Genomic DNA, 26,324 nt, shown 5'->3' on the forward strand with positions numbered 1-26,324 from the left:
AGGCTGGGAGGCTGGGAGGCTGGGAGTCTGGCTGGGAGGCTGCCTGGGAGGCTGGCTGGCTGGTGGGCTGGCTGGCTGGCTGGTTGGCTGGGAGGCTGGCTGAGAGGATGGCTGGCTGGTTGGCTGGACCGGCTGGACCACCTGGAAGCGGCTGGAAACGGCTGGAACCGGCTGGAACAGGCTTGACCCGGCTGGAACCAGCTGGAACCGGTTTGAACCGGTTGGAACCGGCTGGAACCGGCTGGAACCGGCTGGAACCGGTTTGAACCGGTTTAAACCGGTTTGAACCGGCTGGAACCGGTTTGAACCGGTTTAAACCGGCTGGAACCGGCTGGAACCGGCTGGAACCGGCTCGAACCGGCTGGAACCGTGTTTTTCCGGCTGGAACTGGCTGGAACCGGCTGGAACCGGCTGGTACCGGCTCGAACCGGCTAGAATCGCCTGGAACCGGCTGGAACCGTCTGGAACAGGCTGACTCGCTGGCTGGCCTTGGCTGGGAGGCTGGGAGGCTGGGAGGCTGCGAGGCTGGCTGGGAGGCTGGGAGAATGGAAGGCTGGCTGGGAGACTGCGAGGCTGGGAGGATGGGAGGCTGGGAGGCTGGCTGGGAGGCTGGGAGGCTGGGAGGCTGGGAGGCTTGGAGGATGGGAGGCTGGGAGCCTGGCAGGGAGGCTGGCTGTGAGGCTGGCTGGCTCGCTGGCTGGTTGGCTGGCTGGCTGGGAGGCTGGGAGGATGGGAGCCTGGCTGTGATGCTGCCTGGGAGGCTGGCTGGCTGGCTGGCTTGCTGGCTGGCTGGGAGGCTGGGTGGCTGGGAGGCTGGCATGGAGTCTGGCAGGGAGGCTGGGAGGCTGTGAGGCTGCGAGGCTTGGAGGCTGGCTGAGAGGCTGTCTGGGAGGCTGGCTGGCTGGCTGGCTGGCTGGCAGGCTGGCTGGGAGGCTGGGAGGCTGGGAGGCTGGTTGGGAGCCCGGGAGGCTGGGAGGCTGATAGGCTGGGAGGCTGGGAGGCTGGGAGCCTGGCTGGGAGGCTGGCTGGCTGGTGGACTGGCTGGCTGGGAGGCTGGCTGTCTGGGAGGCTGGCTGGCTGGCCTGGAGGCTGGAAGGCTGGGAGGCTGGGAGGTTGGGAGGCTAGGAGTCTAGGAGGCTGGCTGGGAGGCTTGGAGGCTGGCTGGGAGGATGGCTGGGAGGCTGGGAGCCTGGGAGGCTGGGAGGCTGGGAGGCTGGGAGGCTGGGAGGCTGGGAGGCTGACTGGGAGCATGGGAGGCTGGGAGGCTGGGAGGCTGGGAGGCTGCCTGTGAGGCTGCCTGGGAGGCTGGCTGGCTGGCTGGCTGGGAGGCTGGCTAGCTGGGAGGCTGGCTGGCCTTGAGGCTGGCTGGCTGGCTAGGAGGCTGGCTGGGAGGCTGGCTGGGAGGCTGGCTGGCTGGCGGGCTGGCTGGCTGGCTGGGTTGGCTGTGAGTCTGGCTGGCTGGCTGGCTGGCTGGCTGGATGACTGCCTGGGAGTCTGGCTGGCTGGCTGGGAGGCTGGGAGGCTGGGACGCTGGGAGGCTGGGAGGCTGGGAGGCAAGCTGGGAGGCTGGATGGGAGGCTGGCTGGCTGGCTGGCTGGCTGGCAGGCTGGCTGGGAGGCTGGGAGGCTGGGAGCCTGGTTGGGAGCCCGGGAGGCTGGGAGGCTGATAGGCTGGGAGGCTGGGAGGCTGGGAGCCTGGCTGGGAGGCTGGCTGGCTGGTGGGCTGGCTGGCTGGGAGGCTGGCTGTCTGGGAGGCTGGCTGGCTGGCTTGGAGTCTGGAAGGCTGGGAGGCTGGGAGGCTGGGAGGCTAGGAGTCTAGGAGGCTGGCTGGGAGGCTGGGAGGCTGGCTGGGAGGCTGGCTGGGAGGCTGGGAGGCTGGGAGGCTGGGAGGCTGGGAGGCTGCCTGGGAGGCTGCCTGGGAGGCTGGCTGGCAGGCTGGCTGGGAGGCTGCCTGGCTGGGAGGCTGGCTGGCCTTGAGGCTGGCTGGCTGGCTAGGAGGCTGGCTGGGAGGATGCTTGGGAAGCTGGCTGGCTGGCGGGCTGGCTGGCTGGCTGGTTGGCTGGGATTCTGGCTGGCTGGCTGGCTGGCTGGCTGGATAACTGCCTGGGAGACTGGCTGGCTGGGTGGGAGGCTGGCTGGGAGGCTGGGAGAATGGAAGGCTGGCTGGGAGACTGGGAGGCTGGGAGGATTGGAGGCTGGGAGGCTGGCTGGGAGGCTGGGATGCTGGGAGGCTGGGAGGATGGGAGGCTGGGAGCCTGGCAGGGAGGCTGGCTGTGAGGCTCCTGGCTCGCTGGCTGGTTGGCTGGCTGGATGGGAGGCTGGGAGGATGGGAGCCTGGCTGTGATGCTGCCTGGGAGGCTGGCTGGCTGGCTGGCTTGCTGGCTGGCTGGGAGTCTGGCTGGCTGGATGGCTGGCTGGATGACTGCCTGGGAGTCTGGCTGGCTGGCTGGGAGGCTGGGAGGCTGGGACGCTGGGAGGCTGTGAGGCTGGGAGGCAAGCTGGGAGGCTGGATGGGAGGCTGGCTGGCTGGATGGCTGGCTGGCAGGCTGGCTGGGAGGCTGGGAGGCTGGGAGGCTGGTTGGGAGGCCGGGAGGCTGGGAGGCTGATAGGCTGGGAGGCTGGGAGGCTGGGAGCCTGGATGGGAGGCTGGCTGGCTGGTGGGCTGGCTGGCTGGGAGGCTGGCTGTCTGGGAGGCTGGCTGGCTGGCTTGGAGTCTGGAAGGCTGGGAGGCTGGGAGGCTGGGAGGCTAGGAGTCTAGGAGGCTGGCTGGGAGGCTGGGAGGCTGGCTGGGAGGCTGGCTGGGAGGCTGGGAGCCTGGGAGGCTGGGAGGATGGGAAGCTGGGAGGCTGCCTGGGAGGCTGCCTGGGAGGCTGGCTGGCAGGCTGGCTGGGAGGCTGCCTGCCTGGGAGGCTGGCTGGCCTTGAGGCTGGCTGGCTGGCTAGGAGGCTGGCTGGGAGGATGGTTGGGAAGCTGGCTGGCTGGCGGGCTGGCTGGCTGGCTGGTTGGCTGGGATTCTGGCTGGCTGGCTGGCTGGCTGGCAGGATGACGGCCTGGGAGACTGGCTGGCTGGCTGGGAGGATGGCTGAGAGGATGGCTGCCTGGTTGGCTGGACCGGCTGGACCACCTGGAAGCGGCTGGAACCGGCTGAAACCGGCTGGAACCGGCTTGACCCGGCTGGAACCGGCTGGAACCGGTTTGAACCGGATGGAACCGGCTGGAACCGGCTGGAACCGGTTTGAACCGGCTGGAACCGGCTAGAACAGGTTTGAACCGGTTGGAACCGGCTGCAACCGGTTTGAACCGGCTGGAACCGGTTGGAACCGGCTGGAACCGGCTGGAACCGGCTGGAACCTACTGTAACCGGCTGGAACCGGTTTTTTCCAGCTGGAACCAGCTGAAACCGGTTTGAACCGGCTGGAAACGGCTGGAAGCGGTTTGAACTGGCTGGAACCGGCTAGAACCGGCTGGAACTGGCTTGAACCGGCTTGAAACGGCTGAAAACGGTTAGAACCGGCTTGAACCGGCTTGAATCGCCTGGAACCGGCTGGAACCGGCTGGAACCAGCTGGAAACGGTTTGAACCGGCTGGAACCGGCTAGAACCGGCTGGAACCGGCTGGAACCTGCTGGAACAGGCTGTAACCGGCTAGAACCGGCTGGAACCAGCTGGAACCGGCTGGAACCGGTTTGAACCGGCTGGAACCGGCTAGAACCGGCTGGAACCGGTTTGAACCGGCTGGAACCGGCTAGAACCGGTTTGTACCGGCTGGAACCGGCTTGACCCGGCTGGAAGCAGCTGGAACCGGTTTGAACGGCTGGAACCGGCTAGAACCGGCTGGAACCGGCTGGAACCGGTTTGAACCGGCTGGAACCGGCTGGTACCGGCTGGAACCGGCTGGAACCGGTTGGAACAGGCTGGAACCGGCTAGAACCGGCTTGAACCAGCTGGAACCGGCTGGAACCGCCTGGAACTGGTTTCTCCCGGCTGGAACTGGCTGGAACCGGCTGGAACCGGCTGGTACCGGCTCGAACCGGCTAGAATCGGCTGGAACCGGATGAAACCGGCTGGAACCGGCTGGAACAGGCTGGCTCGCTGGCTTGCACTGGCTGGGAGGCTGAGAGGCTGGCTGGGAGGCTGGGAGGCTGGCTGGGAGGCTGGGAGAATGGGAGGCTGGCTGGGAGACTGGGAGGCTGGGAGTCTTGGAGGCTGGGAGGCTGGCTGGGAGGCTGGGAGGCTGGGAGTCTTGGAGGCTTGGAGGCTGGCTGGGAAACTGGGAGGCTGGCTGCGAGGCTGGGAGGCTGGCTGGGAGGCTGGGAGAATGGGAGGCTGGCTGGGAGCCTGGGAGGCTGGGAGTCTTGGAGGCTGGGAGGCTGGCTGGGAGTCTGGGAGGCTGGGAGGCTGGGAGGCTAGGAGTCTAGGAGGCTGGCTGGGAGGCTGGGAAGCTGCCTGGGAGGCTGCCTGGGAGGCTGGCTGTCAGGCTGGCTGGGAGGCTGGCTGGGAGGCTGGCTGGCTGGGAGGCTGGCTGGCCTTGAGGCTGGCTGGCTGGCTAGGAGGCTGGCTGGCAGGCTGGCTGGGAGGCTGGCTGGCTGGGAGGCTGGCTGGCCTTGAGGCAGGCTGGCTGGCTAGGAGGCTGGCGGGGAGGCTGGCTGGGAGGCTGGCTGGCTGGTGGGCTAGCTGGCTGGCTGGCTGGATGACTGCCTGGGAGTCTGGCTGAGAGGATGGCTGGCTGGTTGGCTGGACCGGCTGAACCACCTGGAAGCGGCTGGAACCGGCTGGAACCGGTTTGAACCGGACGGAACCGGCTGGAACCGGCTGGAACCGGTTTGAACCGGCTGGAACTGGCTGGAACCGGCTGGAACCGCCTGGTACAGGCTGGAACCGGCTGGAACCGGTTTGAACCGGCTGGAACCGGCTAGAACAGGTTTCAACCGGCTGGAACCGGCTGGAAACCGTTTGAACCGGCTGGAACCGGTTTGAACCGGCTGGAACCGGCTGGAAACGGCTGGAACCGGTTGGAACCGGTTTAAACCGGCTGGAACGGGCTGGAACCGGTTTGAACCGGCTGGAACCGGCTGGAAACCGCTGGAACCGGTTTGAACCGGTTTAAACCGGCTGGAACCGGCTGGAACCGGTTTGAACCGGTTTAAACCGGTTGGAACCGGCTGGAACCGGCTTGAACTGGCTAGAACCGGTATGAACCGGTTTAAACCGGTTTGAACCGGCTGGAACCGGCTGGAACCGGTTTGAACCGGTTCAAACCGGCTGGAAACGGCTGGAACCGGTTTGAACCGGTTTAAACCGGATGGAACCGGCTGGAACCGGCAGGAACCGTCTGGAACCGGCTGGAACTGGCTGGAACCGGCTGGAACCGGCTGGTACCGGCTCGAACCGGCTAGAATTGGCTGGAACCGAATGGAACCGGCTGGAACCCACTGAAACAGGCTGGCTCACTGGCTGGTACTGGCTGGGAGGCTGGGAGGCTGGGAGGCTGGGAGGCTGGCTGGGAGGCTGCCTGGGAGCCTGGCTGGCTGGCGGGCTGGCTGGCTGGCTGGCGGGCTGGCTGGCTGGCTGGCTGGCTGGGAGGCTGGGAGGCTGGGAGGCTGGCTGGGAGGCTGGGAGGCTGGCTGGGAGGCTGGGAGAATGGGAGGCTGGCTGAGAGGCTGGGAGGCTGGGAGGCTGGGTGGCTGGGAGGCTGGCTGGGAGGCTGGGAGGCTGGCTGGGAGGCTGAGAGAATGGGAGGCTGGCTGGGAGGCTGGGAGGCTGGGAGTCTTGGAGGCTGGGAGGCTGTCTGGGAGGCTGGGAGGCTGGGAGGCTGGGAGGCTGGGAGGCTGGGAGTCTGGCTGGGAGGCTGCCTGGGAGGCTGGCTGGCTGGTGGGCTGGCTGGCTGGCTGGTTGGCTGGGAGGCTGGCTGAGAGGATGGCTGGCTGGTTGGCTGGACCGGCTGGACCACCTGGAAGCGGCTGGAAACGGCTGGAACCGGCTGGAACAGGCTTGACCCGGCTGGAACCGGCTGGAACCGGTTTGAACCGGTTGGAACCGGCTGGAACCGGCTGGAACCGGTTTGAACCGGTTTAAACCGGTTTGAACCGGCTGGAACCGGTTTGAACCGGTTTAAACCGGCTGGAACCGGCTGGAACCGGCTGGAACCGGCTCGAACCGGCTGGAACCGTGTTTTTCCGGCTGGAACTGGCTGGAACCGGCTGGAACCGGCTGGTACCGGCTCGAACCGGCTAGAATCGCCTGGAACCGGCTGGAACCGTCTGGAACAGGCTGACTCGCTGGCTGGCCTTGGCTGGGAGGCTGGGAGGCTGGGAGGCTGCGAGGCTGGCTGGGAGGCTGGGAGAATGGAAGGCTGGCTGGGAGACTGCGAGGCTGGGAGGATGGGAGGCTGGGAGGCTGGCTGGGAGGCTGGGAGGCTGGGAGGCTGGGAGGCTTGGAGGATGGGAGGCTGGGAGCCTGGCAGGGAGGCTGGCTGTGAGGCTGGCTGGCTCGCTGGCTGGTTGGCTGGCTGGCTGGGAGGCTGGGAGGATGGGAGCCTGGCTGTGATGCTGCCTGGGAGGCTGGCTGGCTGGCTGGCTTGCTGGCTGGCTGGGAGGCTGGGTGGCTGGGAGGCTGGCATGGAGTCTGGCAGGGAGGCTGGGAGGCTGTGAGGCTGCGAGGCTTGGAGGCTGGCTGAGAGGCTGTCTGGGAGGCTGGCTGGCTGGCTGGCTGGCTGGCAGGCTGGCTGGGAGGCTGGGAGGCTGGGAGGCTGGTTGGGAGCCCGGGAGGCTGGGAGGCTGATAGGCTGGGAGGCTGGGAGGCTGGGAGCCTGGCTGGGAGGCTGGCTGGCTGGTGGACTGGCTGGCTGGGAGGCTGGCTGTCTGGGAGGCTGGCTGGCTGGCCTGGAGGCTGGAAGGCTGGGAGGCTGGGAGGTTGGGAGGCTAGGAGTCTAGGAGGCTGGCTGGGAGGCTTGGAGGCTGGCTGGGAGGATGGCTGGGAGGCTGGGAGCCTGGGAGGCTGGGAGGCTGGGAGGCTGGGAGGCTGGGAGGCTGGGAGGCTGACTGGGAGCATGGGAGGCTGGGAGGCTGGGAGGCTGGGAGGCTGCCTGTGAGGCTGCCTGGGAGGCTGGCTGGCTGGCTGGCTGGGAGGCTGGCTAGCTGGGAGGCTGGCTGGCCTTGAGGCTGGCTGGCTGGCTAGGAGGCTGGCTGGGAGGCTGGCTGGGAGGCTGGCTGGCTGGCGGGCTGGCTCGCTGGCTGGGTTGGCTGTGAGTCTGGCTGGCTGGCTGGCTGGCTGGCTGGATGACTGCCTGGGAGTCTGGCTGGCTGGCTGGGAGGCTGGGAGGCTGGGACGCTGGGAGGCTGGGAGGCTGGGAGGCAAGCTGGGAGGCTGGATGGGAGGCTGGCTGGCTGGCTGGCTGGCTGGCAGGCTGGCTGGGAGGCTGGGAGGCTGGGAGCCTGGTTGGGAGCCCGGGAGGCTGGGAGGCTGATAGGCTGGGAGGCTGGGAGGCTGGGAGCCTGGCTGGGAGGCTGGCTGGCTGGTGGGCTGGCTGGCTGGGAGGCTGGCTGTCTGGGAGGCTGGCTGGCTGGCTTGGAGTCTGGAAGGCTGGGAGGCTGGGAGGCTGGGAGGCTAGGAGTCTAGGAGGCTGGCTGGGAGGCTGGGAGGCTGGCTGGGAGGCTGGCTGGGAGGCTGGGAGGCTGGGAGGCTGGGAGGCTGGGAGGCTGGGAGGCTGCCTGGGAGGCTGCCTGGGAGGCTGGCTGGCAGGCTGGCTGGGAGGCTGCCTGGCTGGGAGGCTGGCTGGCCTTGAGGCTGGCTGGCTGGCTAGGAGGCTGGCTGGGAGGATGCTTGGGAAGCTGGCTGGCTGGCGGGCTGGCTGGCTGGCTGGTTGGCTGGGATTCTGGCTGGCTGGCTGGCTGGCTGGCTGGATAACTGCCTGGGAGACTGGCTGGCTGGGTGGGAGGCTGGCTGGGAGGCTGGGAGAATGGAAGGCTGGCTGGGAGACTGGGAGGCTGGGAGGATTGGAGGCTGGGAGGCTGGCTGGGAGGCTGGGATGCTGGGAGGCTGGGAGGATGGGAGGCTGGGAGCCTGGCAGGGAGGCTGGCTGTGAGGCTCCTGGCTCGCTGGCTGGTTGGCTGGCTGGATGGGAGGCTGGGAGGATGGGAGCCTGGCTGTGATGCTGCCTGGGAGGCTGGCTGGCTGGCTGGCTTGCTGGCTGGCTGGGAGTCTGGCTGGCTGGATGGCTGGCTGGATGACTGCCTGGGAGTCTGGCTGGCTGGCTGGGAGGCTGGGAGGCTGGGACGCTGGGAGGCTGTGAGGCTGGGAGGCAAGCTGGGAGGCTGGATGGGAGGCTGGCTGGCTGGATGGCCGGCTGGCAGGCTGGCTGGGAGGCTGGGAGGCTGGGAGGCTGGTTGGGAGGCCGGGAGGCTGGGAGGCTGATAGGCTGGGAGGCTGGGAGGCTGGGAGCCTGGATGGGAGGCTGGCTGGCTGGTGGGCTGGCTGGCTGGGAGGCTGGCTGTCTGGGAGGCTGGCTGGCTGGCTTGGAGTCTGGAAGGCTGGGAGGCTGGGAGGCTGGGAGGCTAGGAGTCTAGGAGGCTGGCTGGGAGGCTGGGAGGCTGGCTGGGAGGCTGGCTGGGAGGCTGGGAGCCTGGGAGGCTGGGAGGATGGGAAGCTGGGAGGCTGCCTGGGAGGCTGCCTGGGAGGCTGGCTGGCAGGCTGGCTGGGAGGCTGCCTGCCTGGGAGGCTGGCTGGCCTTGAGGCTGGCTGGCTGGCTAGGAGGCTGGCTGGGAGGATGGTTGGGAAGCTGGCTGGCTGGCGGGCTGGCTGGCTGGCTGGTTGGCTGGGATTCTGGCTGGCTGGCTGGCTGGCTGGCAGGATGACGGCCTGGGAGACTGGCTGGCTGGCTGGGAGGATGGCTGAGAGGATGGCTGCCTGGTTGGCTGGACCGGCTGGACCACCTGGAAGCGGCTGGAACCGGCTGAAACCGGCTGGAACCGGCTTGACCCGGCTGGAACCGGCTGGAACCGGTTTGAACCGGATGGAACCGGCTGGAACCGGCTGGAACCGGTTTGAACCGGCTGGAACCGGCTAGAACAGGTTTGAACCGGTTGGAACCGGCTGCAACCGGTTTGAACCGGCTGGAACCGGTTTGAACCGGCTGGAACCGGCTGGAACCGGCTGGAACCTACTGTAACCGGCTGGAACCGGTTTTTTCCAGCTGGAACCAGCTGAAACCGGTTTGAACCGGCTGGAAACGGCTGGAAGCGGTTTGAACTGGCTGGAACCGGCTAGAACCGGCTGGAACTGGCTTGAACCGGCTTGAAACGGCTGAAAACGGTTAGAACCGGCTTGAACCGGCTTGAATCGCCTGGAACCGGCTGGAACCGGCTGGAACCAGCTGGAAACGGTTTGAACCGGCTGGAACCGGCTAGAACCGGCTGGAACCGGCTGGAACCTGCTGGAACAGGCTGTAACCGGCTAGAACCGGCTGGAACCAGCTGGAACCGGCTGGAACCGGTTTGAACCGGCTGGAACCGGCTAGAACCGGCTGGAACCGGTTTGAACCGGCTGGAACCGGCTAGAACCGGTTTGTACCGGCTGGAACCGGCTTGACCCGGCTGGAAGCAGCTGGAACCGGTTTGAACGGCTGGAACCGGCTAGAACCGGCTGGAACCGGCTGGAACCGGTTTGAACCGGCTGGAACCGGCTGGTACCGGCTGGAACCGGCTGGAACCGGTTGGAACAGGCTGGAACCGGCTAGAACCGGCTTGAACCAGCTGGAACCGGCTGGAACCGCCTGGAACTGGTTTCTCCCGGCTGGAACTGGCTGGAACCGGCTGGAACCGGCTGGTACCGGCTCGAACCGGCTAGAATCGGCTGGAACCGGATGAAACCGGCTGGAACCGGCTGGAACAGGCTGGCTCGCTGGCTTGCACTGGCTGGGAGGATGAGAGGCTGGCTGGGAGGCTGGGAGGCTGGCTGGGAGGCTGGGAGAATGGGAGGCTGGCTGGGAGACTGGGAGGCTGGGAGTCTTGGAGGCTGGGAGGCTGGCTGGGAGGCTGGGAGGCTGGGAGTCTTGGAGGCTTGGAGGCTGGCTGGGAAACTGGGAGGCTGGCTGCGAGGCTGGGAGGCTGGCTGGGAGGCTGGGAGAATGGGAGGCTGGCTGGGAGCCTGGGAGGCTGGGAGTCTTGGAGGCTGGGAGGCTGGCTGGGAGTCTGGGAGGCTGGGAGGCTGGGAGGCTAGGAGTCTAGGAGGCTGGCTGGGAGGCTGGGAAGCTGCCTGGGAGGCTGCCTGGGAGGCTGGCTGTCAGGCTGGCTGGGAGGCTGGCTGGGAGGCTGGCTGGCTGGGAGGCTGGCTGGCCTTGAGGCTGGCTGGCTGGCTAGGAGGCTGGCTGGCAGGCTGGCTGGGAGGCTGGCTGGCTGGGAGGCTGGCTGGCCTTGAGGCAGGCTGGCTGGCTAGGAGGCTGGCGGGGAGGCTGGCTGGGAGGCTGGCTGGCTGGTGGGCTAGCTGGCTGGCTGGCTGGATGACTGCCTGGGAGTCTGGCTGAGAGGATGGCTGGCTGGTTGGCTGGACCGGCTGAACCACCTGGAAGCGGCTGGAACCGGCTGGAACCGGTTTGAACCGGACGGAACCGGCTGGAACCGGCTGGAACCGGTTTGAACCGGCTGGAACTGGCTGGAACCGGCTGGAACCGCCTGGTACAGGCTGGAACCGGCTGGAACCGGTTTGAACCGGCTGGAACCGGCTAGAACAGGTTTCAACCGGCTGGAACCGGCTGGAAACCGTTTGAACCGGCTGGAACCGGCTAAAACCGGCTGGAACCGGCTGGTACCGGTTTTTTCTGGCTGGAACCAGCTGGAACCGGCTGGACAGGTTTTTTCCGGCTGGAACCGGCTGGAACCGGTTTGAACCGGCTGGAACCGGCTGGAACCGGTGTGAACCGGCTGGAACCTGCTGGAACCGGCTGGAACCGGCTGGAACCGGTTTGAACCGGCTGGAACCGGCAGGAACCGGTTTGAACCGGCTGGAACCGGCTAGAACCGGCTGGAACCGGTTTGAACCGGCTGGAACCGGATAGAACCGGCTGGAACCGGCTGGAACCGGCTGGAACCGGTTTGAACCGGCTGGAACCGGCTGGAACCGGTTTGTACTGGCTGGAACCGGCGGGAACCGGCTGGAACCGGCTGGAACCGGTTTTTTTGGCTGGAACTGGCTGGAACAGGCTGGAACCGGCTGGTACCGGCTCGAACCGGCTAGAATCAGCTGGAAGCGGCTGGAAACGGCTGGAACCGGCTGGAACCGGCTGGAACCAGTTTGTACCGGCTGGAACCGGCTTGAACCGGCTGGAACCGGCTGGAACCGGCTGGAACCGATTTTTTCTTGCTGTAACTGTCTGGAACCGGCTGGAACCGGCTGGTACCGGCTCGAACCGGCTAGAATCGGCTGGAACCGGATGGAACCGGCTGGAACCTGCTGGAACAGGCTGGCTCGCTGGCTGGCACTGACTGGGAGGCTGGGCTGCTGGGAGGCTGGCTGGGAGGCTGGGAGACTGTCTGGGAGGCTGGCTGTCTGGTGGGCTGGCTGGCTGGGAGGCTGGCTGTCTGGGAGGCTGGCTGGCTGGCTTGGAGGCTGGAAGGCTGGGAGGCTGGGAGGCTGGGAGCCTAGGAGTCTAGGAGGCTGGCTGGGAGGCTGGGAGGCTGGCTGGGAGGCTGGCTGGGAGGCAGGGAGCCTGGGAGGTTGGGAGGCTGGGAGGCTGGGAGGCTGGTAGGCTGGGAGGCTGCCTGGGAGGCTGCCTGGGAGGCTGGCTGGCAGGCTGGCTGGGAGGCTGGCTGGCTGGGAGGCTGGCTGGCTGTCTAGGAGGATGGATGGGAGGCTGGCTGGCTGGCGGGCTGTCTGGCTGCCTGGCTGGCTGGGAGTCGGGCTGGCTTGCTGGATGGCTGGCTGGATGACTGCCTGGGAGCCTGGCTGGCTGGCTGGCAGGCTGGCTGGGAGGCTGGATGGCTGGGAGGCTGGCTGGCTGGGAGGCTGGCTGGCTGGCTAGGGGGCTGGCTGGGAGGCTGGCTGGGAGGCAGGCTGGCTGGCGGGCTGGCTGGCTGGCTGGCTGGCTGGGAGTCTGGCTGGCTGGCTGGCTGGCTGTCTGGATGACTGCCTGGGAGCCTGGCTGGCTGTCTGGGAGGCTGGCTGAGAGGATGGCTGGCTGGTTGGCTGGACCGGCTGGACCACCTGGAAGCGGCTGGAACCGGCTGGAACCTGCTGGAACCCGTTTGAACCGGCTGGAACCGGCTAGAACCGGCTGGAACCGGCTGGAACCGGTTTTTTCTGGCTGGAACCAGCTGGAACCGGATGGAACCGGTTTTCTCCGGCTGGAAGCGGCTGGAACCGGTTTGAACCGGCTGGAACCGGCTGGAACCGGTGTGAACCGGCTGCAACCTGCTGGAACCGGCTGGAAACGGCTGGAACCGGCTGGAACTGGTTTGAACCGGCTGGAACCGGTTGGAACCGGTTTGAACCGGCTGGAAACGGCTAGAACCGGCTGAAACCGGTTTGAACCGGCTGGAACCGGCTAGAACCGGCTGGAACCGGCTGGAACAGGCTGGCTCGCTGGCTGGCACTGACTGGGAGGCTGGGAGGCTGGGAAGCTGGCTGGGAGGCTGGGAGGCTGGCTGGGAGGCTGGGAGAATGGGGGCTGGCTGGAGGCTTGGAGGCTGGGAGTCTTGGAAGCTGGGAGGATGGCTGGGAGGCTGGGAGGCTGGGAGGCTGGGTGGGAGGCTGGCTGGGAGGCTGGGAGGCTGGTACGCCGGGAGGCTGGGAGGCTGGCTGGAAGGCTGGGAGGCTGGGAGTCTTGGAGGCTTGGAGGCTGGCTGGGAGGCTGGGAGGCTGGGAGGCTGGCTGGGAGGCTGGCTGGGAGGCTGGCACGCTGGGAGGCTGGGACGCTGGGAGGCTGGCTGGGAGGCTGGCTGGGAGGCTGGCTGGCTGGCTGGGAGTCTGGGAGGCTGGGACGCTGGCTGGGAGCCTGGCTGGCTTTTGGGCTGGCTGGCTGGGAGGCTGGGAAGATGGGAGCCTGGCTGTGATGCTGCCTGGGAGGCTGGCTGGCTGGCTGGCTTGCTGGCTGGCTGGGAGGCTGGATGACTGGGAGGCTGGCATGGAGGCTGGCAGGGAGGCTGGGAGGCTGGGAGGCTGGCTGGGAGGCTGGCTGGGAGGCTGGGAGGCTGGGACGCTGGGAGGCTGGGAGGTAGGGAGGCTGGCTGGGAGGCTGGCTGGCTGGCTGGCTGTCTGTTAGGCTGGGAGGCTGGGAGGCTGGGAGGCTGGGAGGCTAGGAGGATGGGAGGCTGGCTGGGAGGCTGGCTGGGAGGCTGGGAGGCTGGGAGGCTGGGAGGCTGGCAGGCTGGGAGGCTGGGAGGCTGGATGGGAGGCTGGGAGGCTGGCTGGGAGGCTGGGAGAATGGGAGGCTGGCTGGGAGGCTGGGAGGCTGGGAGTCTTGGAGGCTGGGAGGCTGGCTGGGAGGCTGGGAGGCTGGGAGGCTGGGAGGCTTGGAGGATGGGAGGCTGGGAGCCTGGCTGGGAGGCTGGCTCTGAGGCTGGCTGGCTCGCTGGCTGGTTGGCTGGCTAGCTGGGAGGCTGGGAGTATGGGAGCCTGGCTGTGATGCTGCCTGGGAGGCTGGCTGGCTGGCTGGCTTGCTGGCTGGCTGGGAGGCTGTGAGGCTGGGACCCTGGGAGGCTGGGAGGCTGGCTGGGAGGCTGGCTGGGAGGCTGGCTGGCTGGCTGTCTGGGTGGCAGGCTGGCTGGGAGGCTGGGAGGCTGGGAGGCTGGTTGGGAGGCTGGGAGGCTGGGAGGCTGGTTGGGAGGCTGGGAGGCAAGGAGGCTGGGAGTCTGGGAGGCTGGGAGGCTGGGAGACTGGCTGGGAGGCTGGCTGGCTGGTGGGCTGGCTGGCTGGGAGCCTGGCTGTCTGGGAGGCTGGCTGGCTGGCTTGGAGGCTGGAAGGCTGGGAGGCTGGGAGGCTTGGAGGCTAGGAGTCTAGGAGGCTGGCTGGGAGCCTGGGAGCCTGGGATGCTGGGAGGCTGGGAGGCTGGGAGTCTGGGAGGCTGGGAGGCTGGCTGGGAGGATGCCTGGGAGGCTGGCTGGCAGGCTGGCTGGGAGGCTGGCTGGCTGGGAGGCTGGCTGGCCTGGAGGCTGGCTGGCTGGCTAGGAGGCTGGCTGGGAGGCTGGCTTGGAGGCTGGCTGGCTGGCGGGCTGGCTGGCTGCCTGGCTGGCTGGGAGTCTGGCTGGCCTTGAGGCTGGCTGGCTGGCTAGGAGGCTGGCTGGCAGGCTGGCTGGGAGGCTGGCTGGCTAGGAGGCTGGCTGGCCTTGAGGCTGGCTGGCTGGCTAGGAGGCTGGCTGGGAGGCTGGACCGGCTGGACCACCTGGAAGCGGCTGGAACCGGCTGGAACCGGTTTGAACCGGATGGAACCGGCTGGAACCGGCTGGAACCGGTTTGAACCGGCTGGAACCGGCTAGAACCGGTTTGATCCGGCTGGAACCGGCTGGAACCGGTTTGAACCGGCTGGAACCGGCTGGAACCGGCTGTAACCGGTTTGAACCGGCTGGAACCGGCTGAAACCGGCTGGAACCGACTGGAACCAGCTCGAACCGGCTGGAACCGTGTTTTTCCGGCTGGAACTGGCTGGAACCGGCTGGAACCGGTTTTAACCAGCTGGAATCGGCTGGAACCGGTTTTTTTCCGGCTAGAACCGGTTTGAACCGGCTGGAACCGGCTGGAACCGGTTTATACCGGCTGGAACCGGCTGGAACCGGTTGGAACAGGCTGGAACCGGCTGGAACCGACTTGAACCGGCTGGAACCGGCTGGAACCGGTTTTTTCCGGCTGGAACTGGCTGGAACCGGCTGGAACTGGCTGGTAACGGCTCGAACCAGCTAGAATCGGCTGGAACCGGATGGAACCGGCTGGAACCGGCTGGAACAGGGTGACTCGCTGGCTGGCCTTGGCTGGGAGGCTGGGAGGCTGGCTGGGAGGCTGGGAGGCTGGCTGGGAGGCTGGGAGAATGGGAGGCTGGCTGGGAGACTGGGAGGCTGGGAGGATGGGAGGCTGGGAGGCTGGCTGGGAGGCTGGGAGGCTGGGAGGCTGGGAGGATGGGAGGCTGGGAGCCTGGCTGGGAGGCTGGCTGTGAGGCTGGCTGGCTCGCTGGCTGGCTGGCAGGCTGGCTGGGAGGCTGGGAGGCTGGGAGGCTGGTTGGGAGGCCGGGAGGCTGGGAGGCTGATAGGCTGGGAGGCTGGGAGGCTGGGAGCCTGGCTGGGAGGCTGGCTGGCTGGTGGGCTGGCTGGCTGGGAGGCTGGCTGTCTGGGAGGCTGGCTGGCTGGCTTGGAGGCTGGAAGGCTGGGAGGCTGGGAGGCTGGGAGGCTAGGAGTCTAGGAGGCTGGCTGGGAGGCTGGGAGCCTGGGAGGCTGGGAGGCTGGCTGGGAGGCTGGCTGGGAGGCTGCCTGGCTGGGAGGCTGGCTGGCCTTGAGGCTGGCTGGCTGGCTAGGAGGCTGGCTGGGAGGCTGGCTGGGAGGCTGGCTGGCTGGCGGGCTGGCTGGCTGGCTGGTTGGCTGGGATTCTGGCTGGCTGGCTGGCTGGCTGGCTGGATGACTGCCTGGGAGTCTGGCTGGCTGGCTGGGAGGCTGGCTGAGAGATTGGCTGGCTGGTTGGCTGGACCAGCTGGACCACCTGGAAGCGGCTGGAACCGGCTGCAACCTGCTAGAACCGGCTGGAACCGGTTTTTTCCAGCTGGAACCAGCTGAAACCGGTTTGAACCGGCTGGAAACGGCTGGAAGCGGTTTGAACCGGCTGGAACCGGTTGACCCGGCTGGAACCTGCTGGAACCGGTTTGAACGGCTGGAGCCGGCTAGAACCGGCTAGAACCGGCTGGAACCGCTTTGTACCGGCTGGAACCGGCTGGAACCGGCTGGAACCGTTTGGAACAGGCTGGAACCGGCTAGAACCGGCTTGAACCAGCTGGAACCGGCTGGAACCGGCTGGAACCGGTTTTTTCCGGCTGGAACTGGCTGGAACCGGCTGGAACCGGCGGGTACCGGCTCGAACCGGCTAGAATCGGCTGGAACCGGCTGAAACCGGCTGGAACCGGCTGGAACAGGCTGGCTCGCTGGCTGGCACTGGCTGGGAGGCTGGGAGGCTGGCTGGGAGGCTGGGAGGCTGGCTGGGAGGCTGGGAGAATGGGAGGCTGGCTGGGAGACTGGGAGGCTGGGAGTCTTGGAGGCTGGGAGGCTGGCTGGGAGGCTGGGAGTCTTGGAGGCTTGGAGGCTGGCTGGGAGGCTGGGAGGCTGGCTGCGAGGCTGGGAGGCTGGCTGGGAGGCTGGGAGAATGGGAGGCTGGCTGGGAGGCTGCCTGGCAGGCTGGCTGGCAGGCTGGCTGGGAGGCTGGCTGGGAGGCTGGGAGACTGGGAGGCTGGGAAGCTGGGAGGCTGGTAGGCTGGGAGGCTGGGAGGCTGGGAGGCTGCCTGGGAGGCTGCCTGGCAGGCTGGCTGGCAGGCTGGCTGGGAGGCTGGCTGGCCTTGAGGCTGGCTGGCTGGCTAGGAGGCTGGCTGTCAGGCTGGCTGGGAGGCTGGCTGGCTGGGAGGCTGGCTGCCCTTGAGGCTGGCTGGCTGGTGGGCTAGCTGTCTGGCTGGCTGGATGACTGCCTGGGAGTCTGGCAGAAAGGATGGCTGGCTGTTTGGCTGGACCGGCTGGACCACCTGGAAGCGGCTTGAACTGGCTGCAACCGGTTTGAACCGGATGGAACCGGCTGGAACCGGCTGGAGCCGGTTTGAAACGGCTGGAACCGGCTAGAACCGGTTTGAACCGGCTGGAACCGGCTGGAACCGATTTGAACCGGCTGGAACCGGCTGGAACCGACTGGAACCAGTTTGAACCGGCTGGAACCGGCTAGAACCGGATGGAACCGGCTGGAACCGGCTCGAACCGGCTGGAACCGTTTTTTTCCGGTGGAACCGGCTGGAACCGGCTGGAACCGGTTTTTTCCGGCTTGAACCGGCTGGAACCGGTTTGAGCCGGCTGGAACCGGCTGGAACCGGTTTTTTCTGGCTGGAACCGGCTGGAAACGGTTTGAACCAGCTGGAATCGGCTGGAAACAGTTATTTTCCGGCTGGAACCGGCTGGAACCGGTTTCAACCGGCTGGAACCGGCTGGAACCGGCAAGAACCATCTTGAACCGGCTGGAACCAGCTAGAACCGGTTTTTTCCGGCTGGAACTGGCTGGAACCGGCTGGAACCGGCTGGTACCGGCTCGAACCAGCTAGAATCGGCTGGAACTGGATGGAACCGGCTGGAACCGGCTGGAACAGGCTGGCTCGCTGGCTGGCCTTGGCTGGGAGGCTGGGAGGCTGGCTGGGATGCTGGGAGGCTGGCTGGGAGGCTGGGAGAATGGGACGCTGGCTGGGAGACTGGAAGGCTGGGAGTCTTGGAGGCTGGGAGGCTGGCTGGGAGGCTGGGAGGCTGGGAGGCTGGGAGGATGGGAGGCTGGGAGCCTGGCTGGGAGGCTGGCTGTGAGGCTGGCTGGGAGGCTGGCTGGGAGGCTGGGAGCCTGGGAGGCTGGGGGGCTGGGAGGCTGGGAGGCTGGTTGGGAGGCTGGGAGGCTGGGAGGCTGGGAGGCTGGGAGGCTGGGAGACTGGCTGGGAGGCTGGCTGTCTGGTGGGCTGCCTGGCTGGGAGGCTGGCTGTCTGGGAGGCTGGCTGGCTGGCTTGGAGGCTGGGAGGCTGGGAGAATGGGACGCTGGCTGGGAGACTGGAAGGCTGGGAGTCTTGGAGGCTGGGAGGCTGGCTGGGAGGCTGGGAGGCTGGGAGGCTGGGAGCCTGGGAGCCTGGCTGGGAGGCTGGCTGGCTGGTGGGCTGGCTGGCTGGGAGGCTGGCTGTCTGAGAGGCTGGCTGGCTGGCTTGGAGGCTGGAAGGCTGGGAGGCTGGGAGGCTGGGAGGCTAGGAGTCTAGGAGGCTGGCTGGGAGGTTAGGAGGCTGCCTGGGAGGCTGCCTGGTAGGCTGGCTGGCATGCTGGCTGGGAGGCTGACTGGCTGGGAGGCAGGCTGGCCTTGAGGCTGGCTGGCTGGCTAGGAGGCTGGCTGGCAGGCTGGCTGGGAGGCTGGCTGGTTGGCGGGCTGGGTGGCTGGCTGGTTGGCTGGGAGTCTGGCTGGCTGGCTGGCTGGCTGGCTGGATGTCTGCCTGGGAGTCTGGCTGGCTGGCTGGGAGGCTGGGAGGCTGGGACGCTGGGAGGCTGGGAGGCTGGGAGGCTTCCTGGGAGGCTGGCTGGGAGGCTGGCTGGCTGGCTGGCTGGCTGGCAGGGTGGCTGGGAGGCTGGGAGGCTGGGAGGCTGGTTGGGAGGCTGGGAGGCTGGGAGGCTGATAGGCTGGGAGGCTGGGAGGCTGGGAGCCTGGCTGGGAGGCTGGCTGGCTGGTGGGCTGGCTGGCTGGGAGGCAGGCTGTCAGGGAGGCTGGCTGGCTGGCTTGGAGGCTGGAAGGCTGGGAGGCTGGGAGGCTGGGAGTCTAGGAGTTTAGGAGGCTGGCTGGGAGGCTGGGAGGCTGGCTGGGAGGCTGGCTGGGAGGCTGGGAGCCTGGGAGGCTGGGAGCCTGGGAGGCTGGGAGGCTGGGAGGCTGGGAGGCTGCCTAGGAGGCTGCCTGGTAGGCTGGCTGGCTCGCGGGCTGGCTGGCTGGCTGGCTGGCTGGGAGTCTGGCTGGCTGGCTGGCTGGCTGGCTGGATGACTGCCTGGGAGTCTGGCTGGCTGGCTGGGAGGCTGGCTGAGAGGATGGCTGGCTGGTTGGCTGGACCGACTGGACCACCTGGAAGCGGCTGGAACCGGCTGGAACCGGCTGGAACCGGCTTGACCCGGTTTGAACCGGCTGGAACCGGTTTGAACCGGATGGAACCGGCTGGAACAGGCTGGAACCGGTTTGAACCGGCTGGAACCGGCTAGAACCGGTTTGAACCGGCTGGAACCGGCTAGAACCGGCTGGAACCGGCTTGAACCGTCTTGAACCTGCTGGAACCGGCTAGAACCGGCTTGAACCGGCTTGAACCGCCTGGAACCGGCTGGAACCGGCTGGAACAGGCTGGAACCGGTTTGAACCGGCTGGAACCGGCTAGAACCGTCTGGAACCGGCTGGAACCGGCTGGAACAGGCTGTATCTGGCTAGAACCGGCAGGAACCGGCTGGAACCGGCTGGAACCGGTTTGAACCGGCTGGAACCGGCTAAAACCGGCTGGAACCGGTTTGACCGGCTGGAACCGGCTGGAACCGGTTTGTACCGCCTGGAACCGGCTGGTACCGGCTGGAACCGGCTGGAACCGGTTGGAACAGGCTGGAACCGGCTAGAACCGGCTTGAACCAGCTGGAACCGGTTTGTACCGGCTCGAACCGGCTGGTACCGGCTGGAACCGGCTGGAACCGGTTGGAACAGGCTGGAACCGGCTAGAACCGGCTTGAACCAGCTGGAACCGGCTAGAACCGCCTGGAACCGGTTTCTCCCGGCTGGAACTGGCTGGAACCGGCTGGAACCAGCTGGTACCGGCTCGAACCGGCTAGAATCGGGTGGAACCGGATGGAACCGGCTGGAACCGGCTGGAACAGGCTGGCTTGCTGGCTGGCACTGGCTGGGAGGCTGGGAGGCTGGCTGGGAGGCTGGGAGGCTGGCTGGGAGGCTGGGAGAATGGGAGGCTGGCTGGGAGACTGGGAGGCTGGGAGTCTTGGAGGCTGGGAGGCTGGCTGGGAGGCTGGGAGGCTGGGAGTCTTGGAGGCTTGGAGGCTGGCTGGGAAGCTGGGAGGCTGGCTGCGAGGCTGGGAGGCTGGCTGGGAGGCTGGGAGAATGGGAGGCTGGCTGGGAGCCTGGGAGGCTGGGAGTCTTGGAGGCTGGGAGGCTGGCTGGGAGGCTGGGAGGCTGGGAGGCTGGGAGGCTAGGAGTCTAGGAGGCTGGCTGGGAGGCTGGGAGGCTGGCTGGGAGGCTGGCTGGGAGGCTGGGAGCCTGGGAGGCTGGGAGGCTGGGAGGCTGGGAAGCTGCCTGGGAGGCTGCCTGGGAGGCTGGCTGTCAGGCTGGCTGGGAGGCTGGCTGGGAGGCTGGCTGGCTGGGAGGCTGGCTGGCCTTGAGGCTGGCTGGCTGGCTAGGAGGCTGGCTGGCAGGCTGGCTGGAAGGCTGGCTGGCTGGGGGGCTGGCTGGCCTTGAGGCTGGCTGGCTGGCTAGGAGGCTGGCGGGGAGGCTGGCTGGGAGGCTGGCTGGCTGGTGGGCTAGCTTGCTGGCTGGCGGGATGACTGCCTGGGAGTCTGGCTGAGAGGATGGCTGGCTGGTTGGCTGGACCGGCTGGACCACCTGGAAGCGGCTGGAACCGGCTGGAACCTGCTGGAACCCGTTTGAACCGGCTGGAACCGGCTGGAACCGGCTGGAACCGGTTTGAACCGGCTGAAACCGGCTAGAACCGGCTGGAACCGGCTGGAACCGGTTTTTTCTGGCTGGAACCAGCTGGAACCGGATGGAACCGGTTTTTTCCGGCTGGAACCGGCTGGAACCGGTTTGAACCGGCTGGAACCTGCTGGAACCGGCTGGAAACGGCTGGAACCGGCTGGAACTGGTTTGAACCGGCTGGAACCGGCTGGAACCGGTTTGAACCGGCTGGAAACGGCTAGAACCGGCTGGAACCGGTTTGAACCGGCTGGAACCGGCTAGAACCGGCTGGAACCGGCTGGAACAGGCTGGCTCGCTGGCTGGCACTGACTGGGAGGCTGGGAGGCTGGGAGGCCTGCTGGGAGGCTGGGAGGCTGGCTGGGAGGCTGGGAGAATGGGAGGCTGGCTGGAGGCTTGGAGACTGGGAGTCTTGGAGGCTGGGAGGCTGGCTGGGAGGCTGGGAGGCTGGGAGGCTGGGTGGGAGGCAGGCTGGGAGGCTGGGAGGCTGGTACGCTGGGAGGCTGGGAGGCTGGCTGGAAGGCTGGGAGGCTGGGAGTCTTGGAGGCTTGGAGGCTGGCTGGGAGGCTGGGAGGCTGGCTGGGAGGCTGGGAAAATGGGAGGCTGGCTGGGAGGCTGGGAGGCTGGGAGTCTTGGAGGCTGGGCAGATGGCTGGGAGGCTGGGAGGCTGGGAGGCTGGCTGGGAGGCTGGCTGGGAGGTTCGGAGGCTGGCACGCTGGGAGGCTGGGACGCTGGGAGGCTGGCTGTGAGGCTGGCTGGGAGGCTTGCTGGCTGGCTGGGAGTCTGGGAGGCTGGGACGCTGGCTGGGAGCCTGGCTGGCTGTTGGGCTGGCTGGCTGGGAGGCTGGGAGCCTAGGTGTCTAGGAGGCTGGCTGGGAGGCTGGGAGGCTGGCTGGGAGGCTGGCTGGCTGGCTGGCTGGCTGGCTGGATGACTGCCTCGGAGCCTGGCTGGCTGGCTGGCAGGCTGGCTGGGAGGCTGGATGGCTGGGAGGCTGGCTGGCTGGGAGGCTGGCTGGCTGGCTAGGAGGCTGGCTGGGAGGCTGGCTGGGAGTCTGGCTGGCTGGCTGGCTGGCTGTCTGGATGACTGCCTGGGAGCCTGGCTGGCTGCCTGGGAGGCTGGCTGAGAGGATGGCTGGCTGGTTGGCTGGACCGGCTGGACCACCTGGAAGCGGCTGGAACCGGCTGGAACCTGCTGGAACCCGTTTGAACCGGCTGGAACCGGCTGGAACCGGCTGGAACCGGTTTGAACCGGCTGAAACCGGCTAGAACCGGCTGGAACCGGCTGGAACCGGTTTTTTCTGGCTGGAACCAGCTGGAACCGGATGGAACCGGTTTTTTCCGGCTGGAAGCGGCTGGAACCGGTTTGAACCGGCTGGAACCGGCTGGAACCGGTGTGAACCGGCTGGAACCTGCTGGAACCGGCTGGAAACGGCTGGAACCGGCTGGAACTGGTTTGAACCGGCTGGAACCGGCTGGAACCGGTTTGAACCGGCTGGAAACGGCTAGAACCGGCTGGAACCGGTTTGAACCGGCTGGAACCGGCTAGAACCGGCTGGAACCGGCTGGAACAGGCTGGCTCGCTGGCTGGCACTGACTGGGAGGCTGGGAGGCTGGGAGGCTGGCTGGGAGGCTGGGAGGCTGGCTGGGAGGCTGGGAGAATGGGAGGCTGGCTGGAGGCTTGGAGACTGGGAGTCTTGGAGGCTGGGAGGCTGGCTGGGAGGCTGGGAGGCTGGGTGGGAGGCTGGCTGGGAGGCTGGGAGGCTGGTACGCTGGGAGGCTGGGAGGCTGGCTGGAAGGCTGGGAGGCTGGGAATCTTGGAGGCTTGGAGGCTGGCTGGGAGGCTGGGAGGCTGGGAGGCTGGCTGGGAGGCTGGGAGGCTGGCTGGGAGGCTGGGAAAATGGGAGGCTGTCTGGGAGGCTGGGAGGCTGGGAGTCTTGGAGGCTGGGCAGATGGCTGGGAGGCTGGGAGGCTGGGAGGCTGGCTGGGAGGCTGGCTGGGAGGCTCGGAGGCTGGCACGCTGGGAGGCTGGGACGCTGGGAGGCTGGCTGTGAGGCTGGCTGGGAGGCTTGCTGGCTGGCTGGGAGTCTGGGAGGCTGGGACGCTGGCTGGGAGCCTGGCTGGCTGTTGGGCTGGCTGGCTGGGAGGCTGGGAGGATGGGAGCCTGGCTCTGATGCTGCCTGGGAGGCTGGCTGGCTGGCTGGCTTGCTGGCTGGCTGGGAGGCTGGATGGCTGGGAGGCTGGCATGGAGGCTGGCAGGGAGGCTGGGACGCTGGGAGGCTGGGAGATAGGGAGGCTGGCTGAGAGGCTGGCTGGGAGGCTGGCTGGCTGGCTGGCTGTATGTTAGGCTGGGAGGCTGGGAGGCTGGCTAATAGGCTGGGAGGCTGGGAGGCTGGGAGGCTGGCTGGCTGGCTGGCTGTATGTTAGGCTGGGAGGCTGGGAGGCTGGCTAATAGGCTGGGAGGCTGGGAGGCTGGGAGGCTGGGAGACTGGGAGGCTGGGAGGCTGGGAGACTGGCTGGGAGGCTGGCTGTCTGGTGGGCTGGCTGGCTGGGAGGCTGCTGTCTGCGAGGCTGGCTGGCTGGCTTGGAGGCTGGAAGGCTGGGAGGCTGGGAGGCTGGGAGGCTAGGAGGCTGGGAGGCTGGCTGGGAGGCTGGCTGGGAGGCTGGGAGACTGGGAGGCTGGGAGGCTGGCAGGCTGGGAGGCTGGGAGGCTGGTTGGGAGGCTGGGAGGCTGGCTGGGAGGCTGGGAGAATGGGAGGATGGCTGGGAGGCTGGGAGGCTGGGAGTCTTGGAGGCTGGGAGGCTGGCTGGGAGGCTGGGAGGCTGGGAGGCTGGGAGGCTTGGAGGATGGGAGGCTGGGAGCCTGGCTGGGAGGCTGGCTGTGAGGCTGGCTGGCTCGCTGGCTGGTTGGCTGGCTGGCTGGGAGGCTGGGAGGCTGGGAGCCTGGCTGTGATGCTGCCTGGGAGGCTGGCTGGCTGGCTGGCTTGCTGGCTGGCTGGGAGGCTGTGAGGCTGGGACGCTGGGAGGCTGGGAGGCTGGGAGGCTGGCTGGGAGGCTGGCTGGGAGGCTGGCTGGCTGGCTGGCTGGGTGGCAGGCTGGCTGGTAGGCTGGGAGGCTGGGAGGCTGGTTGGGAGGCTGGGAGGCTGGGAGGCTGGTTGGGAGGCTGGGAGGCTGGGAGGCTGGGAGGCTGGGAGGCTGGGAGACTGGCTGGGAGGCTGGCTGGCTGGTGGGCTGGGTGGCTGGGAGCCTGGCTGTCTGGGAGGCTGGCTGGCTGGCTTGGAGGCTGGAAGGCTGGGAGGCTGGGAGGCTAGGAGTCTAGGAGGCTGGCTGGGAGCCTGGGAGCCTGGGATGCTGGGAGGCTGGGAGGCTGGGAGTCTGAGAGGCTGGGAGGCTGGCTGGGAGGCTGCCTGGGAGGCTGGCTGGCAGGCTGGCTGGGAGGCTGGCTGGCTGGGAGGCTGGCTGGCCTGGAGGCTGGCTGGCTGGCTAGGAGGCTGGCTGGGAGGCTGGCTGGGAGGCTGGCTGGCTGGCGGGCTGGCTGGCTGCCTGGCTGGCTGGGAGTCTGGCTGGCCTTGAGGCTGGCTGGCTGGCTAGGAGGCTGGCTGGCAGGCTGGCTGGGAGGCTGGCTGGCTGGGAGGCTGGCTGGCCTTGAGGCTGGCTGGCTGGCTAGGAGGCTGTCTGGGAGGCTGGACCTGCTGGACCACCTGGAAGCGGCTGGAACCGGCTGGAACCGGTTTGAACCGGATGGAACCGGCTGGAACAGGCTGGAACCGGTTTGAACCGGCTGGAACCAGCTAGAACCGGTTTGAACCGGCTGGAACCGGCTGCAACCGGTTTGAACCGGCTGGAACAGGCTGGAACCGGCTGTAACCGGTTTGAACCGGCTGTAACCGGCTAAAACCGGCTGGAACCGGCTGGAACCAGCTCGAACCGGCTGGAACCGTGTTTTTCCGGCTGGAACTGGCTGGAACCGGCTGGAACCGGTTTGAACCAGCTGGAATCGGCTGGAACCGGTTTTTTCCGGCTAGAACCGGTTTAAACCGGCTGGAACCAGCTGGAACCGGTTTATACCGGCTGGAACCAGCTGGAACCGGCTGTAACCGGTTGGAACAGGCTGGAACCGGCTGGAACCGACTTGAACCGGCTGGAACCGGCTGGAACCGGTTTTTTCCGGCTGGAACCGGCTGGAACCGGCTGGTACCTGCTCGAACCGGCTAGAATCGGCTGGAACCGGATGGAACCGGCTGGAACCGGCTGGAACAGGCTGACTCGTTGGCTGGCCTTGGCTGGGAGGCTGGGAGGCTGGCTGGGAGGCTGGGAGGCTGGCTGGGAGGCTGGGAGAATGGGAGGCTGGCTGGGAGACTGGGAGGCTGGGAGGATGGGAGGCTGGGAGGCTGGCTGGGAGGCTGGGAGGCTGGGAGGCTGGGAGGCTGGGAGGATGGGAGGCTGGGAGCCTGGCTGGGAGGCTGGCTGTGAGGCTGGCTGGCTCGCTGGCTGGTTGGCTCGCTGGCTGGGAGGCTGGGAGGAGGGGAGCCTGGCTGTGATGCTGCCTGGGAGGCTGGCTGGCTGGCTGGCTTGCTGGCTGGCTGGGAGGCTGGGTGGCTGGGAGGCTGGCATGGAGGCTGGCTGGGAGGCTGGGAGGCTGTGAGGCTGGGAGGCTGGGAGGCTGGCTGAGAGGCTGGCTGGGAGGCTGGGAGGCTGGGAGGCTGGGGGCTGGTTGGGATGCCGGGAGGCTGGGAGGCTGGGAGGCTGGGAGCCTGGCTGGGAGGCTGGCTGGCTGGTGGGCTGACTGGCTGGGAGGCTGGCTGTCTGGGAGGCTGGCTGGCTGGCCTGGAGGCTGGAAGGCTGGGAGGCTGGGAGGCTGGGAGGCTAGGAGTCTAGGAGGCTGGCTGGGAGGCTGGGAGGCTGGCTGGGAGGCTGGCTGGGAGGCTGGGAGCCTGGGAGGCTGGGAGGCTGGGAGGCTGGGAGGCTGGGAGGCTAGGAGTCTAGGAGGCTGGCTGGGAGGCTGGGAGGCTGGCTGGGAGTCTGACTGGGAGCCTGGGAGCCTGGGAGGCTGGGAGGCTGGGAGGCTGCCTGAGAGGCTGCCTGGGAGGCTGGCTGGCTGGCTGGCTGGCTTGCTGGCTGGCTTTGAGGCTGGGTGGCTGGGACGCTGGGAGGCTGGGAGGCTGGGAGGCTGGGAGGCTGGGAGGCTGGGAGGCTGGTTGGGATGCTGGGAGGCTGGGAGGCTGATAGGCTGGGAGGCTGGGAGGCTGGGAGCCTGGCTGGGAGGCTGGATGGCTGGGTGGGAGGCTGGCTGGGAGGCTGGGAGAATGGAAGGCTGGCTGGGAGACTGGGAGGCTGGGAGGATTGGAGGCTGGGAGGCTGGCTGGGAGGCTGGGATGCTGGGAGGCTGGGAGGCTGGGAGGATGGGAGGCTGGGAGCCTGGCAGGGAGGCTGGCTGTGAGGCTCCTGGCTCGCTGGCTGGTTGGCTGGCTGGCTGGGAGGCTGGGAGGATGGGAGCCTGGCTGTGATGCTGCCTGGGAGGCTGGCTGGCTGGCTGGCTTGCTGGCTGGCTGGGAGTCTGGCTGGCTGGATGGCTGGCTGGATGACTGCCTGGGAGTCTGGCTGGCTGGCTGGGAGGCTGGGAGGCTGGGACGCTGGGAGGCTGTGAGGCTGGGAGGCAAGCTGGGAGGCTGGATGGGAGGCTGGCTGGCTGGCTGGCTGGCTGGCAGGCTGGCTGGGAGGCTGGGAGGCTGGGAGGCTGGTTGGGAGGCCGGGAGGCTGGGAGGCTGATAGGCTGGGAGGCTGGGAGGCTGGGAGCCTGGATGGGAGGCTGGCTGGCTGGTGGGCTGGCTGGCTGGGAGGCTGGCTGTCTGGGAGGCTGGCTGGCTGGCTTGGAGTCTGGAAGGCTGGGAGGCTGGGAGGCTGGGAGGCTAGGAGTCTAGGAGGCTGGCTGG

General features: G+C 67.9%; 1 protein-coding gene across 1 annotated transcript in view; it reads right to left on the reverse strand.

Moving 5' to 3' along the window:
• The window catches only part of LOC136155245 (adhesive plaque matrix protein-like), a 120,786-nt gene that overhangs the window by 20,367 nt on the left and 74,095 nt on the right, over positions 1-26,324 (reverse strand). Inside the window, exons 16-21 of the mRNA XM_065917084.1 lie at positions 14,818-15,000; positions 11,291-11,413; positions 9,725-9,847; positions 6,216-6,334; positions 3,900-4,032; positions 419-537 (exon numbers count right to left, since the gene is read on the reverse strand). Coding sequence (XP_065773156.1) covers positions 419-537; positions 3,900-4,032; positions 6,216-6,334; positions 9,725-9,847; positions 11,291-11,413; positions 14,818-15,000 — 800 coding nt within the window. The remainder of the gene's footprint in view (positions 1-418; positions 538-3,899; positions 4,033-6,215; positions 6,335-9,724; positions 9,848-11,290; positions 11,414-14,817; positions 15,001-26,324) is intronic.

The sequence above is a fragment of the Muntiacus reevesi genome, unplaced genomic scaffold, assembly GCF_963930625.1.
Source record: "Muntiacus reevesi unplaced genomic scaffold, mMunRee1.1 SCAFFOLD_47, whole genome shotgun sequence".
NCBI classification, from domain to species: domain Eukaryota; kingdom Metazoa; phylum Chordata; class Mammalia; order Artiodactyla; family Cervidae; genus Muntiacus; species Muntiacus reevesi.